Below are 16,516 nucleotides of genomic sequence, written 5' to 3' on the forward strand. Positions count from 1 at the left end.
TACCTTAACAACTGGTGGGAGAGAAACTTGCAAAGTATCATGGGGAACACATAGCACCTAGGGAGGACTCACAGGACACCTTTGAGTTGGTGGATGAGAGTCCAAGGATTGAGAAGAACATGTCCAATAATGATACAGAAATGAAAATCTAGAAAATAAGGAAGACTGAGGTATGGCAAATATGAGGCTACAAGTGTTAGGACCAGATGGTAGGTAGACCCAATTGGAGTTTTTCCTGCCTGAGTTTATCAGCTTGATAGAGGGGTAAGTTACAGATAAGGTACCATGTTAATAACCAAGTTTATGATTATTTTTAAGTTTATTTATTTTGAGAGAGCATGAGCTGGGGAGGGGCACAGAGAGGTGTGGGAGAGAATCCCAAGTAGGCCCCATGCTGTAAGGGCAGAGCCCCATGCAGTGCTCCTCCGTATCACAAACTGAGATCATGACCTGAGCTGAAATCAAGAGTCGGCCACTTAACTAACTGAGCCACCCAGGTACCCCTAAAAAAATTTTTTTTAATGTTTATTTTTTGAGTTTGAGAGAGTTCAAGTGGGGAAGGGGCAGAGAGAAAGGGAGACATAGAATTCAAAGCAGGCTCCAGGCTCTGAGCTGTCAGCACAGAGCCCGGTACACGGCTCCTGAACTGAGATCATGACCCAAACTGAAGTCAGACGCTTAACCGACTGAGCCACCCAGGCGCCCTTATGTATTTATATTTTTAAATGTTTTTTTTTTAAACATTAATTTAAACTAGGTCTTATCTGAAGGCAACCGGAAAGTTAACCTGACAGATGTCAGAGGGGTCTATGACCCAAATGGCCCAGTGTGGCAGTTACTAGGAAAATTAACTTATTTTGAAAGAATGGATTTGAGACAAGCTAATCAAAAATCAATGCTGGGTTTATTAAAAAGAGACTGGCAATTGGACTTACAGAGCCACCATTCACGATGTGTTCATTTCTGAAAAATCCGTTTCCACAGTGACCTAATTGCACTTTAACGAAGCTGTAATTAATAATGATGAGAAAACGTTTTGTGCATTTGTGATCTACCCATTTCCAGTCGACTAGTACATTAGGTGACACAGAACATTGGATGTTAATGTTAAAAAGAAGGTAAAACATTCACAAAACAGCTCTTTTGATGAAGAAGAATATCTCACATTCCATAACTGTTTGAAACATCCAGAAGAGCTAGGTCCCTTATCTCTTCTAGAAGCATGTACAGGCTTCTTCCCTTTGTTTGGCAGTATTTTTGATAATCTTCCTGGATGACGTTTACTTTGACTTCTTGGGCAAGCTGAGCTTCCTCCACAGATCTGGTTACTTCTTTCACTAAATCACTCTTTAGCAAGAGGGAGCTCTGATGAAATAGTTCTGTATCTGGTGACATGTACGGTTTGTTGCTTATTATTTCGAGCCTGATTGTATCAGAATGGCAGCGGGAGGCCTGTACAGATATTCTCACCTATCACAGAGGAGAAAGATGCTTATTACCAGATCACATTCTTTATACTTTACATTCAAAGCAAGGCTTAATGTAGATACGGACTTACTGTTACGTGGTCAAACAAATGGAACGTAACAGATTCCCCTCCTGTTGTGGTAGAGGTGATTTTGTTTTGAAATCGCTGCAGGGATCCTGGTTTCCATTCAGAACGGCCATCTGGGCCGCAGGAGATCACCAAACCATCTTTATTTTTTAGGTAAGCAGCACCTTTAATCCCAAACCTGAATGAATCATGGCCAGAGTAAAAATCCAGAGATAATGTATTCTAAGTATACAAATCTTATATACTTAATCTAGAATGTTAGTTTCTCTTCTAGATTAAAAACAACTTTTCCTCTCATTTACCTCCAAATATTTCACTGAGCAGGTGGAGAAGTATTTTGCTCAATAAGAAAGTAAAATCCTATCTGCACACTGATAACAGATGTACTAGATTCTAATCTTTATACTTATGTAGTACATTATTCTATTACATCATGTACATCTATTATATTATGTACCTATAAATAGTTCATGTAGCTATTTTAATCATAACTAATGGACTGTTTGCGTTCTACATGATTTCTTAACTATTGTGTTAGATGTAACATACCTTGGTATAAATAGAAGCACGCCATTTGTTCTAATTGAATATATGACCCCATCAGATATGCAACGCTCCTCATTTTCTGGGTCTTTGTCTTTAAAATACATGCACTGGAAGAGCTCAGTGGACTGTTTCTGAGAATGCTGTGCTGCCTGGAAGAAGAAGCATAACCCAAAGCATGTTGACATTCCCGGGTGAAACATGGAATTTATACTCCCACAGCAAAGATGTCTCTAAAAAGGCTATATTCTAGAAAATTATTAATACAAATATTTTTCAGGTATTTGGGGAAAATAACCTATCCTTAAATCTCCTAAACACACATTGTTATTTCAGAGCGTTCGTTTATAAATGTATTGAGAGCTATGTAAGAAACTTTACAATTTTTCATGTTATTTCATTGGTTAGAATAATGCTAGCATTTAACTTGCTAGAATATATGGTACTTCATTCCACTACAAAATGAAGCTGATATTCCCTTAGTGAAAGAGATGATGGGTAAGAGAACTTAAAATCCTCTTACTCGGTTTCTGTTGTTGATATGTCTGCATAATTCCTCGAGATCTTTGTTGCTGAACAAATTGTCCTTAATTTCCATTTTCTTATCTTTTGCGATGGCCGCCATTAACAATCGGTGTACTACGATATCTGAGTATCTTCTTATTGGAGAAGTAAAGTGAGTATATTTATCCAATGCAAGGCCTTCAAAAGGAAACCAAAAGATGGAAATCAACAAAAAGACATACTTTTAAATGACTCGCTCAAGGTTATGGCCACACAAAAGAAAATGCTATCATTCACCATAATGATGGAACTCTTCCTCTGCACACGACCCAGTGGAGAAATACAGTGCATTAGACATCGCCTGCGTGGCCATCGATCGCAGCAACCTGTTTACAATGGGATCGTTGGGGTCATTTGCGTTATCCAGAGAATCAGCCAGTGTTTTATTGGACCTGACAAAAAAACGGAAAAACTTTTGTTTAGTCTCAAGTGATAATTTACAAGTCAATACTCTGTGGGACATCCTTCACTTGTCACTCAGAAGAAACTAAGTTTATTTTGGATACGTTTTAGAAGCAACTCTTTTCAATTATAGAAATCTAGTTTGCTTTTAAGGTTTAAACACAGCAAGTATATCAATTTAAATACACTTTTTAAGAGTAATGTACTGATACCTATGTGGTTAAGTTAATGCCCAGCACATTGGAGGTGATCAAATACTTCTTGAAATGAATTCCTAAGACCCTTAACCTTAAACATCCCTTACAGATCAAAGGGTGGACTTTTTGAAAATCAAGAATTATGGAGCCAGAGGGAGTTAGAAAACAAAACTAAACTAAACCTGAGGTGTACAAGTAAAAGAAACCTAAATTATTTTCCTTTTTTTAGAAAGAGAAAAAGAGACAGGAAGTACTCTATTTACCCAAATAATTTTTAAAACCCAGGAAATAAAGAATTATATTAAAAAATGCAATTCACAATGTAGCACATAATTCACTTCTGTAGGGTAGCCCACCAAGTACTGGAGGGAAGAAAGGCGGAAAATGATAAACAGGAGCATCAAGAGAGTACAGGCTAGTGAGAGCCTTCAAGTATGACAGATGTGGATTCAAAGCCAGATTCTTCCTTAAGTAACTGGTGATCTACAGGTAAGTCACTTACCCTCAGCAACTGTAATTCCCTATCGGTAAACTAAAAATGACACAAGATGTCCGAAAGCACTTACACTGAGTATGCCTGGCCCCCACACACAGCTCACCCATCCACCAAACAAACCAACAAAAGATACTATCACAGACATAGGTGCAAAAAAAAAAAAAATCATTTTGATAAATAAATGCTATTTTAATTTTTTTTTTTCAACGTTTATTTATTTTTTGGGACAGAGAGAGACAGAGCATGAACGGGGGAGGGGCAGAGAGAGAGGAAGACACAGAATCGGAAACAGGCTCCAGGCTCTGAGCCATCAGCCCAGAGCCTGACGCGGGGCTCGAACTCACGGACCGGGAGTTCGTGACCTGGCTGAAGTCGAACGCTTAACCGACTGCGCCACCCAGGCACCCCAATAAATGCTATTTTAATTAGCACTAATCTATTACTTGAAACAAAATATTGAAAAAAAAATCCTCTATACATCTTACATCTTTTTTTTTTTTTTAATGTAGCGGTTAGCTATTTTTGTTTTGAAGTAAACCCAGCATCGGGCTTAAACTCGTGACCTTGAGATCGAGAGTTGCATGCTCTACCGATTGGGCCCGGCAGGCGCCCCAATACATCATTTTCAAAAGGGAAAATCTTTTATCCTGGAGGGGGGCAGTAAAAATGTCTCATTCTATGAAGTGATGATATAAATTTACCATTGGTATGGTGTTTTAGGATATTGCCTCAAAGATCTGGTGCATTTTTAAAGTACTGAAATACATGGGATTACTTCTTAGTATTTGCCTAAGGGGCAGATGAAATTAAACCAGGCTCCTTACTTCTGCATTATGAATTGTAGTGGATCAACATTATGCCTAAATAAACTTGTTTTAATTTTAATCTCTATACCTACATTGTATAGTAAATGAAAAAAAGCTAACAAGTTTTCTATTTTGGGGCAAAGATCTGGCTGTCACATTTTAAGAACTACAGTAAAATCGGTGCACGGTACTCCCTTCCCTCTGCCCCCTCAAAAGAGGAATTACCGTGTATCTATGAAGAAGCCTTTTGCTTTAGCACATTCTCGCAGTTCAGAAAAAAACTCCTGGTGCGGAGGAGGGTGTTGGCGTAACAAAGCCTGATGCGGGAAGCTCTCCCAGATCTTCTTGGCTACCCAGTGGTTGGCCAGGATCATGCATTCAGCCACCGTCTCATGGACCTCCAGGGGCTGCTTGGGGATGAGGTCATGAATGTTCTTTTTCTCATCCAGCTGAACACGAACCTCTACCCCTTCCAGTTCCAGGGCGCCACAACCGTCTCGTTTAGCTCGGACGTGGCGTGCAATGTCAGTCAACTTTCCAATGGCCCACGCTAGCTCCTCTAGCTTGGCTTGTCTGGTCTTCTCATCCAGGTCTCTAAATTCTGGAATATCATCGACAATGTTGAAGTTTCCGTCCAGCAGTTCCTGGGCTGCTTCATAGAACAGTTTGTATGCTGATCGAATAATGGTTCTGCCATACCACACTTTCTTAATTTCATAGGAGGTTTTATCCAATTCCCATATGACACTTACAGCATACCTACAAAACCAGTAATGCTGACATCATTATTCAATTCTTCCATTTTTTTATAATAAAAAAATTTAATGTTTATTTTTTGAGAGAGCGTGAGCAGGGGAGGGGCAGAGAGAGGGAGACACGTAATCCGAAGCAGGCTCCAGGCTCCGACCTGTCAGCACAGAGCCAGACGCGGGGCTCGAACCCATGAACTGTGAGATCATGATCTGAGTAGAAGTCAGAGGCTTAACCGACGGAGCCACCCAGGTACCCTCAATTCTTCCATTTTTGGGGTAAGTAGAACTAGACTCTAAATGTATCTTGACAGGTTTAGTAAAGAACCGTTTTGCCACCAAATCACTCTACTTAAAAACCTATGCAATAGGGGCACCTGGGTGGCTCAATCAGTTAAGTGTCCGACTCTTGGTTTCCACTTAGGTCATAACCTCATGGTTTCTTGAGTTCAAGCCCCACTTGGGGCTCTGTGCTGACAGTGTGGAGCCTGCTTGGGATTCTTGGTCTTTCTCTCTTTGCCCCTCCCCCACTCACGCTCTCTCTCAAAATAAACTTAAAAAAAAAATCATGCAACATATAAAAAACAAAAGGCTAAATTTCCTAATATTTAAAGAATTCTTTTTAATTTTTTTTGATGTTTATTTTTGAGACAGAGTGTGAGGGGGGCAGGGGTAGAGAAAGAGGGAGACACAGAATCTGAAGCAGGTTCTGAGCTGTCAGCATAGAGCCCGACGTGGGGCTTGAACTCACGAACTGTGAGATCATAACCTGAGCTGAAGTCGGACACTTAACCGACTGAGCCACCCGGGGGCCCCTGTGAAGAATTCTTATAAATCAATTACTAATAGATAACTCAAAAAAAAAAAAAAATGGGAAAGGAACATTAAATAGTTCACAGAAAAAAATACATAAATGACTGTTAAACATACACAAATATGTTTAACTGTACTCATAGGAAAAATGCAAGTTAAAACCACATATCATTTTCTTTCTTTTTCTTAAAAGTGTATTTACCTATTTTGAGAGAAAGAACCAGCAGTGGAGGGGCAGAGAGAAAGGGACAGAGGATCCAAAGTGGGCCCAGAGAGTCCAATGAGGGGCTCAAACTCACAAACCATGAGGTCATGACCTGAAGTCAGATGCTTAACCAACTGAGCCACCATGCGCCCCTAAGATACCATTTTCATCTATTAAGATTGGCAAAGATAAAAAAATACAACATATTGTGTTGGCAAGGCTTTAGGGAAACAAGCATTCTCACACGGTCATGGTGGGAATATAATTGGTTTAACCGTTAAGGAGGGCAATTTGATTACATCTCTCTAAACACACATGCATATACCCTTTGACACAGAAATTCCACTTGTAGAAATTTATCTTCCTGATACTGTAATTTTAAAAATGTGAAATGACTTATGTTTCATGTAATTCAGTACAGTTTGTAATAGCAAGACTGAAAACAATCCAAATGTCCTTAGATAAGCAATTGTTATTAATATGGAATGATCTATCTCCAAGATACATTTTTAAGAGAAAAAAAAGCAAGGTGCTGAACAGTGTATATATATCACACATACACACACACGATGTCACCCTTTGTGCATAGAAGAGAGACCACACGTCCACATTTGCATGTATGTGCATTATATCTAGAAAACCACAGAAGAAATTGGTAGCTGGGGGAAAATGGTAGAAGGGAGCCTTTCGTTAAATATCTTTTGGAACCTACGGATTTTGGTTTTATTACATATTCAAAGACATTATATTAACTATAAACATTAACTATAACAGATAAACAACTCCCTACAGTTCATGATCGTCATGCAAAATAGCCTCAACCAGGGAATATGTATGCACAAAGTCGTATGCGTTTTTTTTTTTTAACATTTATTTTTTGAGAGACAGAGCATGAGCGGGGAGGGGACAGAGAGAGAGGGAGTCACAGATTCCGAAGCAGGCTCCAGGCTCTGAGCTGTCAGCACAGAGCCCGACACGGGGCTCAAACTCACAAACTGCGAGATCATGACCTGAGCCGAAGTTGGACTCTTAACCGACTGAGCCACCCAGGTGCCCCAGTCGTATGCGTTTCTTCCCAGACTTTAGCTGAGTTTAAAAAGCCAACAACAGAAGTAGAAGCCGCCTCACAGCTAGATAAACGGAAAAGATGAGAGGAAGGGAAGGGAAGGCTAGAGAATAAATCTGCCTAAAACTAAGCAGGTGCGGGAGGGTACAGGGGGACAACAGGGGTGGGGAGCAGGGGGTAGAGCACATTAGAAAGAAGAGAAAGGCCAGAAGCAAGAGCACCGGGCATCACAGAAGAGCCAGGACAAACTCTGGAGATTAAAAAAACAAAAAAACCACAACAAACTATGAACAAACTCACCTATCAACGCCTCCCAGAAGAGAGCACAAATCGGCGCTGAGCGCGGAGGGCAGCATGTCATAGCGCCGGTCTGCTAAATAATAAGTGGTGGCCCTGTGAACGACACACGTGCGGGTGCGTGACCTTCAGCAGCGAGAGGCAGAAGTGCTGACTGCACGGGCCGCGGGGAGGGAAATGGCCAAATCCTCAGTGCAAATCCCCCAAGGCTGTTGCTTTTTCATAAAGTGCAGCCGACTGGGTAATAAAGCTATTCCCATGCCCCCACTTTTCTAAGGGGTACTGCCTTGGGCTGAATGTTCTTCCACTGATAGGAAAAGGAAAAAGTGGCATGAATCTTACTTATCTAAGAAGAATTGGAGTGTAATGATCCAGTATTCATATAAAAGGGTATTCCTACCTGAAACATTTAGCTCATTGCAATTTAGGAGGAAAGTGTGTGAAAGGTTCTGTTGAAAAAAAGGAAGGGTAAATGGATCAAGGTACTATTTCTCTAAAGGGAAAGGGGAGCGGACCTCAATTTTTCTCCCCCTGCGAGGGATCTGCAGAATTGCACAGAATTGTGAAATGTTCGTTTTGAAAATCTGGGAGTGGAGAGGTACGAATATGTTACAGCCACACACAATCATAGTGTTCATTTCAAACAGCATTACCTTGTTCTGGCTTCGATGTCAATATACGAATTTGGTGCCACAAAGTGTGTCACATCTGCAATGTGGACCCCAAGTTCCAAGTGGCCATTATCTAAGGTTCTGACGGAGAGTGTGTCATCCACATCTTCACAGCCTTTCGGGTCGATGCTGAATACAAGATGGGTTTTCCTCAAGTCTTGACGTTCTCGTTCCTCTTCAGGACTCACCTTCCAGGGATTTCCTGGTGTGTTTACTGGCATCTCACACATCTGTCCAACAAGAGTCAGATATTCGGCAGTTCACACACCCCGAGTTTCCTAGGAGATTCTGGGCTCTCGAAGAGTCTCACTGCCACCTCCTAGAAGTCCCATTCATTCCCCATTACCTTTTGCAATTAACCTGCATTCACTTCTTTGGATCAAGAATTATTTATCAGGTGCCTGATGTGTTGTCAGGAACTGTGCGAGGCTCTGGAAAGGGCAGGAGCCAAGAAGAAAGACACAGTCTCCTGCCCCTGCGGACCCTTACAGTCTGTCAGGAAATGTGCCTGTTTTTGGCAGCTTCTTTAGTTATGGAGGTCAGATCGAGGATAAACAGAGGCTTATCAAGAGCACAACCTCTACCCATTTTCAGATGATTCATTTGTTTAAATGCAGTTGAGCTTTTAATTCAATTCAAGCCCTGAAAAAAAAGAATCAACGTGTCCCAAATACTAAAAGCCTATTCCTTAAAGATAATTTAAGCAGGACCAATCTAGGGCATTGTCTCTCCATTATTACTTGTTTAGGCCATCAATTTGCAGTTAAGTAGGCTAAATGAGAAGAGAAAATTCTAGTCCTATGAAGTCTAACCCGTGCTTTATTTTATTCTAACATTTTCACTAAGAGCTGTCAAAGCAAGTCAACAAATAATTTCAAGAAACTAATGTTAAACATAAAAATTTAATAATGTAAAATATTCCAAGATATTTTACTATTATAGCTACTGTTCTGTCAAAAACTGTAATGAAAATAAGAACACCCATCCACTCTTGATGGCAATGCAAACTGGTCCAATTTTTCTCGAGAACGATCTACTGATACATAAGAAAAGCCACTTAAATTTTTAATGCCCTTTGACTTGATAATCTTACTTTAAGGATTACATCTCAAGAAAAATGATGAAAAAGAAAAAAAAAAAAGCAATGTTTGTAAAATTGTTTGAAGTAGATTTTTTTTTATACTACTGAAAAATTAAACAGCCCAAGGCCCAGCAATTGAGGAAGACTTAAACAAACCAGAGTACATCAATACACAATCAAGTGCCATAACCTTTACTAAGAAGTAGCTATGGCAATACACAGAAATAATTTTAAGTGAAAGACACAGAACAGAAAATAGCATGGACGCACTATGAATATAGTTATGCAAAAATAATAAACAAGATTTATGAGGATTTTATGAGATCATAAAGTGATGGAAATAGCTAATGTTTAATGTTTATTGAATTTGTGTTTTCTGCCAAGGTTACAGAAACTGTTTCAGGAGCATGCTTTTTTGACCCACGGGTCAGAAATGTATAGAACACAAGAAGCCGCCTCCCGCAGCTCTGTGCAGGTCTCTGGTTGAATGATTAGGACAGGCAGTGGAGCCCAGTAGGATCTGTAACTGGGGACCCTCGTGACTGCTGGGGATAGATATGTACTGACAATATGATACTGACATACCATTTTTAAGCACAGTTGGAAAATGTAAAACTTTGAGAGCTGTGAGGCCCTAGGAAATGAACTATGCGCTTGAAACTGACTTCAGTCTGGTCCAAACACAGAATACAGAAGAGTGAGATTATTATCTGTAGCTTTCGTGAGTGGTTACCCAGTACAGCGATTTTTCTTCTTAATGACCAAACAACGAACAAATGCAAAAAGAAACTGTACGGAATGTCTTTCACCAGACCAAAGGACTCAGGGAAACCTGACCTGAGCTTCGGAGAAAGGGACCACCGAAATACTGTTTTCCACCAAGATGGTTGCAATTTCCCCTTCCAGATCCCCGATTCTTCCTAACACACGCACAAAATGTCCATTTGGATACACGGATGTTGACTCCCAGGAGTCGATGCGCACAACTACCCTGAAGTCCTGCACGAAAAAGAGAAAAAAAATCCACTAGCCCAGCACCGGGAATTAAGTGGGTCAATGAGAAGCACCAAACAAACAAGAGATAAACAGCACCCAGCTCCAAAAAGAGTGGCCGATTTAATAGTGGGTTTTGTGTTTTGTTTTCATTCTTGCTGTTTTACTAAATTGCCAGATGGTTATGTAAAGGCCTGGCCCCGATGCTTTGGAGGGAGGCAATACCTGTCTCCATCAAATAAGTAAGCTGGAAATTTTATTCTGTTAAAGAAAGCCAATTGTGGGGTGCCTGGGTGGCTCAGACACGAGTCTGACTCTTGGTTTTGGCTTAGGTCATGATCTCACAGTTCGTCGGATCGAGCCCCACGTTGGGCTCTGCACTGGCAGTGAGGAGCCTTCTTGGGATTCTCTCTCTCTGCCCCTCCCCTGCTCTCATGCAGGCTCTCTCAAAATATAATAAATAAACTTAAAAAAAAAAAAAAGAAAGCCAATTGTAACACATTCTAGTCAACGTTCACAACACAGAGGAAAACCTCAGTATGCATAGTGCAAATTCAATTTCAAAACAAAATCTCAATTGTGGGAGCATGGGAGATACATCCTACTTTCTTTGAAGTTACTCTCTAATGTTTAAAGACATCTGTTAGTGGGGAAGGAGGTATCAGCGTGAACTGAACCCCACAAGCTCTCAAATTTCAGCAAACCCACGGGTCTGGAAAGCAGTGCTTACGCTTGGCCTCAGAGAGCCCGTGGAAGGCTTCAAGAGATGCAAAAGGTACACAACGACCCAGTTACTGGCTGGGGACGTCCTGCTTCGGTGTCTCATTTACAAACTGCACATATCAAATTGCAGATATCAAATTGGACGATGCCTATACGCTTCGCCACAGTACAGGCTAATTTCTTACTTTCTCGTGTATGTCTTCTCCCCAGTGCTGTATTCCTTTATGGATAATCGATTCGGTGAAGTATCACTATATCATCCCTCCAGGGCAGAGTGATCGTATTTCTATATCACTGGCTGGAAGAAAGCTTGTTAGTGTTGGCAAAGCATATCTATTGAAAGTTTCTGTGTTGGACAGCTGGATAATGTATGCACTCTGTAGCTGTCCTACACAGCTCTTTCTAGGGCAGTTTCTCTCTGGCCTTCATTTATTAACCAAGGACTATTTAATAGATGGTTCTATATATTTAGAATTAAAAAAAAAAAACACCAGGATCTCGAAATGCTAGATGCCACCAATAATTTATCCCTTCTTATGCAAAGGAATTGACAGGGTTTCCTGGGATAGCTCAAAAGCTGGCAAACACAAAAGCTGGGGAACAGAAGTACAATGTCAGCTACCTGGAGGGTTTCTGCTTGCTGAGTGCTAATTCGGATCTTGGGGATTCTGTAATCCCAAGGCGTAACTAGGATTTTCTGAGCATTTTTGCCCTGAGATTGGACCTCTTCTTTGGATGGAAATGTCACCACGTAATCCCGCCAGTTCTTCTGAAGGATGCCCACCACTCTGCCTTTGGGAAAACAAAACAAAAGAAGGCCTTAACTGGTGAGATGTCACCTATCTAGGCGCTGACTAGCTCGGCAGTGAGGAAGAAAACAGAAAACACCATGACCCGTTCGTAGCAAGCACATACCCACACAAGTCGAGAAATGCTTAAACGTTTGCCTTAAGATGCCTGCTAATTTTTTTGAAAGATCACTTTTTTTTTTATAACACTGTCAGGATGCCCTCCCTACTGTGGGGTCCAATGTGACATTTAGAATCCATCAGTCCCACTTTCTCCTTTGCCCTTCCCTTATCAACCTCAGGTTTAGGTATGTTGGGAAAAGCCAGTAATCTTCACTTTTTTCAACTCACGCCCTCTCCTGTGCGTTTTCCCTTTCTTGCATTTTCCCACCAGCCAACATCATTTGGGCCAACCTTATATACAGAAAACTATTCTAATCATAAGCCTGATTGATATACAGCACTTTCAATCATCATGGACTACGGTCAAGAAAAAAACAAATTTTAATAGTCAAAAGTGCTATCTTTCCACAAATATTTATTGAGCCCCTACCAGGTATGAGGCCCTGTTCTAGGTGTAGGGAATGTAGCAGCATCAGAACAGACAAAGTCCTTGATTTTCTGCAGTGGACACTCTAGTCTGGGTGTCTGTGGGGGTGGGAAACAGACAAGAAGAAGTAAATACAGGGAAGGGAATGATGTTTGCTCAGAAAGATATCAAGTAGGGTAAGGTGACCAACAGTAATACAGGGTCAGCAGTGGCTGCTATTTTAAATAAAGTGACATCTGAGCAGAGACTTGAAGTGAGGGAGGTTGGCCTGAGGAGGTTTGGGGGAAGTTCATTTCCAGTGGTACAAAGCTGGAACAGAGTGATGACAAGGACAGTGACACAAGGCAGCCCAAGCTGGCAGGACCCTGTAGGCCATTGTATGGCCTTTGGATTTCATTTTGAGAGAAACAGGAAACGGCCACTGGAGAGCTTTGAGCAGAGACACAACAGGCCCCAAAGACTTTTAAAAGGATCTTTGTGGGGGTGCCTGGGTGGCTCAGTTGTTTAAGCATCCGACTTCAGCTCATGATCTCAGGGTTCATGGGTTCAAGCTCCGCGTCGGGCTCTGTGCTGACAGCTCAGAGCCTGGAGCCTGCTTCGGATTCTGTGTCTCCCTCTCTCTCTGCCCCTCCCCCACTCATGCTCTGTCTCTGTCTCTCTCTCTCAAAACTAAACATTAAAAATAATAATAATAATAATAATAATAAATAATTATTTAAGTAAAAGGATCCCCTGTGGCTGGCTCCCGTGTGGAGAAAAGGCCATTTGAGCGCCAGGGTGGGGGCAGGGAGACCAGTGAGGAGGCGGCTGGGAAAATCGCGTCAAGCGGTTCCAGTGGCCCAGTTAGGGGAGAAGAGGTGGAGTCTGGGAGTAGAGCTGCCAGGACTTGCTGACGTGTGAAAGAAAAACTCGAGGGTAATCCCAGGACCTCTGGGTTGACCAAGTGTAGAATGAAACTGCCGTTTGCGGAGACAGGAACACTCGGGGAGGAGCAGGTTTGGGGGCAGAAATCAGGAGTCTGTTACTAGGCGCGTTACATGTGAGATGCCCATCGGACACCAGGGGAAGATGCCAAACAGACAACACTGGAGGCTGAGAAGGGGGTCTGGTCTCTAGGCTGGAAAAATAAAGCCAGAGGAGTGAAGGAGATCCCCAGGGAGAGGGGGCGGATGGAGATTCAGCGAGGAGCCCAGAGGTCGTAAGACGGAAAAGCTCCAGCAAAAGGACCAAGGAGGAGTGGCCAGCAGGAGAGGAGAAGAACCTAGAAGCCAAGGATGAGGCAGTGATCTGTTGGCCAAATGCTGCTGACGGTTACGGGTGCCGAGGGCTGTTGGCAATGAGGTCACTGGTGTCCTTGACCAGAGGTCAAGGTTTTTTGGGGGGTGGGGGCCCCTGAATGTAGTGGCTTCAGGAGAGAATGGGTGAAGAGGAAGCAGAGAGAACGCAGGACTAAGGGTTTCACTGAGTCTTGCCATAAACTGAAGCAGAGAAAAGGGCGGTAGCTGGAGGGGATCCGGACTTGAGAGGATTTTTGGTTTTGTTCTGTTCTAAGAGATAGTATAGCATATTTGGATGCCGAAGAGAATAAAATAAATCTGCAGAGAGGGGAAACTGGTACTGGGGGGGGGGAAAGAAACTATATTGTACCATAGTAACTGCACTATCTCTGGAACGATAAATGTTCCGCAGAAAGAATGGATAACTGGGAGACCAGCCGGTGGGCTCACCTGTGGGCATGGGCTCGCTCGGGGGGTCTCCCGAGGCCTTGTCATCACTGTCATTCTCACACAGGGCCGTGGTTCTTCCTTTCCATTCATTTTTAGGGAGCAGTTCTACGACTACCACGTCTCCATGAATTGAGCGGTTTCGAGCCTTCATGCCGTGGATTAGGATGTCACTGGCCAAACCTGTGATTGGGTGGGGACACAGAAACCCCATGAAGCCACAGGGGAGGCCACACCCGTGATGCCTTCCAAACAAGGAATCGTTCCTGCAAATCCAAGCTTTCTCCTCTCAAAGGTGCAGTCAAACCTTGCTCCACAAGTTAGGAATGAAGAAACACTGCCACTGTGCCATTTTATGTCACATGCTTTTCTAAGGTCGGACCATCTTTTCAGGTGGGTGACGGTGCCCTGCATGAGACTACATAAGCCTGGTCTGGAACTCTGTCACACAGCCACAGGGGTCAGGCGAGGGGTCAGGCGGGTCAGGCGAGGGGTCAGGCTGTCACACAGCCACAGGGGTCAGGCCAGGGAGGGGTCAGGCGGCCAAGGAACCACGGCTACTGTCAAACTCTCGAGCATAAGCCAGAGAAAGGCACCGCTTCTCTTTCTCCTTCAACCCAGCCCCGCTCCCTTGACTACTGGGGTGCTTTCTACCCTGTCCCTGAAGACCTAGGAACTATACTCTGTTACGATACAACTTATTTACACGCCTTCTTCATTTTCATCACTTTTAAAAAATTACTCCAGGGGCGCCTGGGTGGCTCAGTCGGTTGAGCATCCGACTCTTAACTTCAGCTCAGGCCATGATGTCACAGTTCGTGAGTTCAAGCCCGCCTGGGGCTCTGCGCTGACCATGCAGAGCCTGCTTGAGATTCCCTCTCCCTCTCTCTCTGCCCCTCCCCCGCTCATTCTGTTTCTCTCAAGATAAATAATTTTAAAATAAAACGATTCTAATAAGGCAGCACAGGACAGTGTCTTAACATCCCAGGCAAACTGCCTCAGCAGCAGACTCAGCCCCATCACTTCCTGGGTGTGTGATCTTGGGCAAGTTACTTTGCTTCTCTGTATTACAGGTTCTTCACTTGCAGCTTTGTGCATCCTGGCCAATAACAGGTGTCTCCGTTAAGTGCTTAGAACAGTACCTGATGTAGACTGAGCACTCAATAAAACTCAGCTATTCTCATTTTTTAAAACCGACTACAATAAAATCAGAAACTATAGATAAAACACGAGAGGACAGGTAAAACACACCCAGAGCAGGAATATCTAACATGGCAGGTAGGGTACGACAGTTTCAACCTTACTTTCTTTGTTGTGCAATATCAGAATAGAGACAGAGTGCGGAAGTTTATGTAAGGCGTGTACTGAACCTGAATCTTTGCAGCTGGCTCCTTGAAGTCGAATGAAAGCTTCTATCTGGGCCCTGTGTTTGTTGACATTCAGGATTCCCTAAAATCACAATAAAAATCAACTGAAAAATTTCTTTTCTGCTCGCTTTACCCCCTAAGGTACAGTTTTCAAAAAGTATATGAAAATATCCCCAAAATATGGGGCGGTTCAGTCGGTTAGTTAAGTGTCCGACTCTTGGCTTCGGCTCAGGTCATGGTCTCACGTTTTGTGAGTTCAAGCCCGCACACTGGGCTCCATGCTGACAGTGCAGAGCCTGCTTGGGATTCTCTCTCCCTCTCTCTCTCTCTGCCTCCCCCGCTCGCTCGGTCTCTCTCAAAATGAATAAATAAATTTAAAGAAAATCCCCAAAATATTCTTTTAAGGTCTGTGATCCCTTCCTTTAGGAAAAAATATTCATCACCAAGGTTTCTTTTCTCCAGGGAACATACCATCATTCTGAACTATTCTTGGCCGTACCAAGTGTTCAAAGTGCCATGATCTATTTTACCTAAGTGATGAGTGGGTCTTTGAAAAATCTTCTTCCTCAAAACATCCTCCCTGGAATGCCATAAACTTTACTATCAAGTTGGAAGCATTAGCCACTCTAGTTATACTCATTTAAAATACTAGGGGCGCCTGGGTGGCCACTTGGTTAAGCGTCCAACTCTTGATTTTGGCTCAGGTCCTGATCTCAGGGTCCTGAGACTGAAGCCCATGTAGGGCTCTGGGCTGGGTGTGGAGCCTGCTTAGGATTTTCTCTCTCTCTCTCTCTCTCTCTCTCTCTCTCTCTCTCTCTTTCTCCTTTTTCTCTCTCCACAGCCTCCCCACCCCCACCCCTTCCCTGCTCAAGCACACATACTCTCTCAAAAGGAAAAAAAAAAAAAAAAGAAAGCCACAACTTTAG

General features: G+C 42.7%; 1 protein-coding gene across 5 annotated transcripts in view; it reads right to left on the bottom strand.

Moving 5' to 3' along the window:
* Positions 1-882: 882 nt before the first annotated feature.
* The window catches only part of DIS3L (DIS3 like exosome 3'-5' exoribonuclease), a 34,016-nt gene continuing 18,382 nt past the window's right edge, over positions 883-16,516 (bottom strand). For 3 of the 5 annotated variants that reach the window (XM_047862872.1, XM_047862874.1, XM_047862875.1), the window contains exons 6-17: positions 15,594-15,672; positions 14,227-14,406; positions 11,784-11,953; positions 10,283-10,444; positions 8,347-8,594; positions 7,697-7,789; positions 4,789-5,322; positions 2,900-3,054; positions 2,622-2,800; positions 2,105-2,250; positions 1,559-1,733; positions 883-1,470 (exon numbers count right to left, since the gene is read on the bottom strand). In XM_047862872.1, the coding sequence (XP_047718828.1) occupies positions 1,162-1,470; positions 1,559-1,733; positions 2,105-2,250; positions 2,622-2,800; positions 2,900-3,054; positions 4,789-5,322; positions 7,697-7,789; positions 8,347-8,594; positions 10,283-10,444; positions 11,784-11,953; positions 14,227-14,406; positions 15,594-15,672 (2,430 nt within the window). In that variant the 3' untranslated portion in view covers positions 883-1,161. Of the gene's footprint in view, positions 1,471-1,558; positions 1,734-2,104; positions 2,251-2,621; positions 2,801-2,899; positions 3,055-4,788; positions 5,323-7,696; positions 7,790-8,346; positions 8,595-10,282; positions 10,445-11,783; positions 11,954-14,226; positions 14,407-15,593; positions 15,673-16,516 lie in introns of those variants that run through there. The other 2 variants (XM_047862873.1, XM_047862876.1) reach the window with 2 other exon arrangements.

The sequence above is a fragment of the Prionailurus viverrinus genome, chromosome B3, assembly GCF_022837055.1.
Source record: "Prionailurus viverrinus isolate Anna chromosome B3, UM_Priviv_1.0, whole genome shotgun sequence".
In the NCBI taxonomy this organism is placed as follows: Eukaryota; Metazoa; Chordata; class Mammalia; order Carnivora; family Felidae; genus Prionailurus; species Prionailurus viverrinus.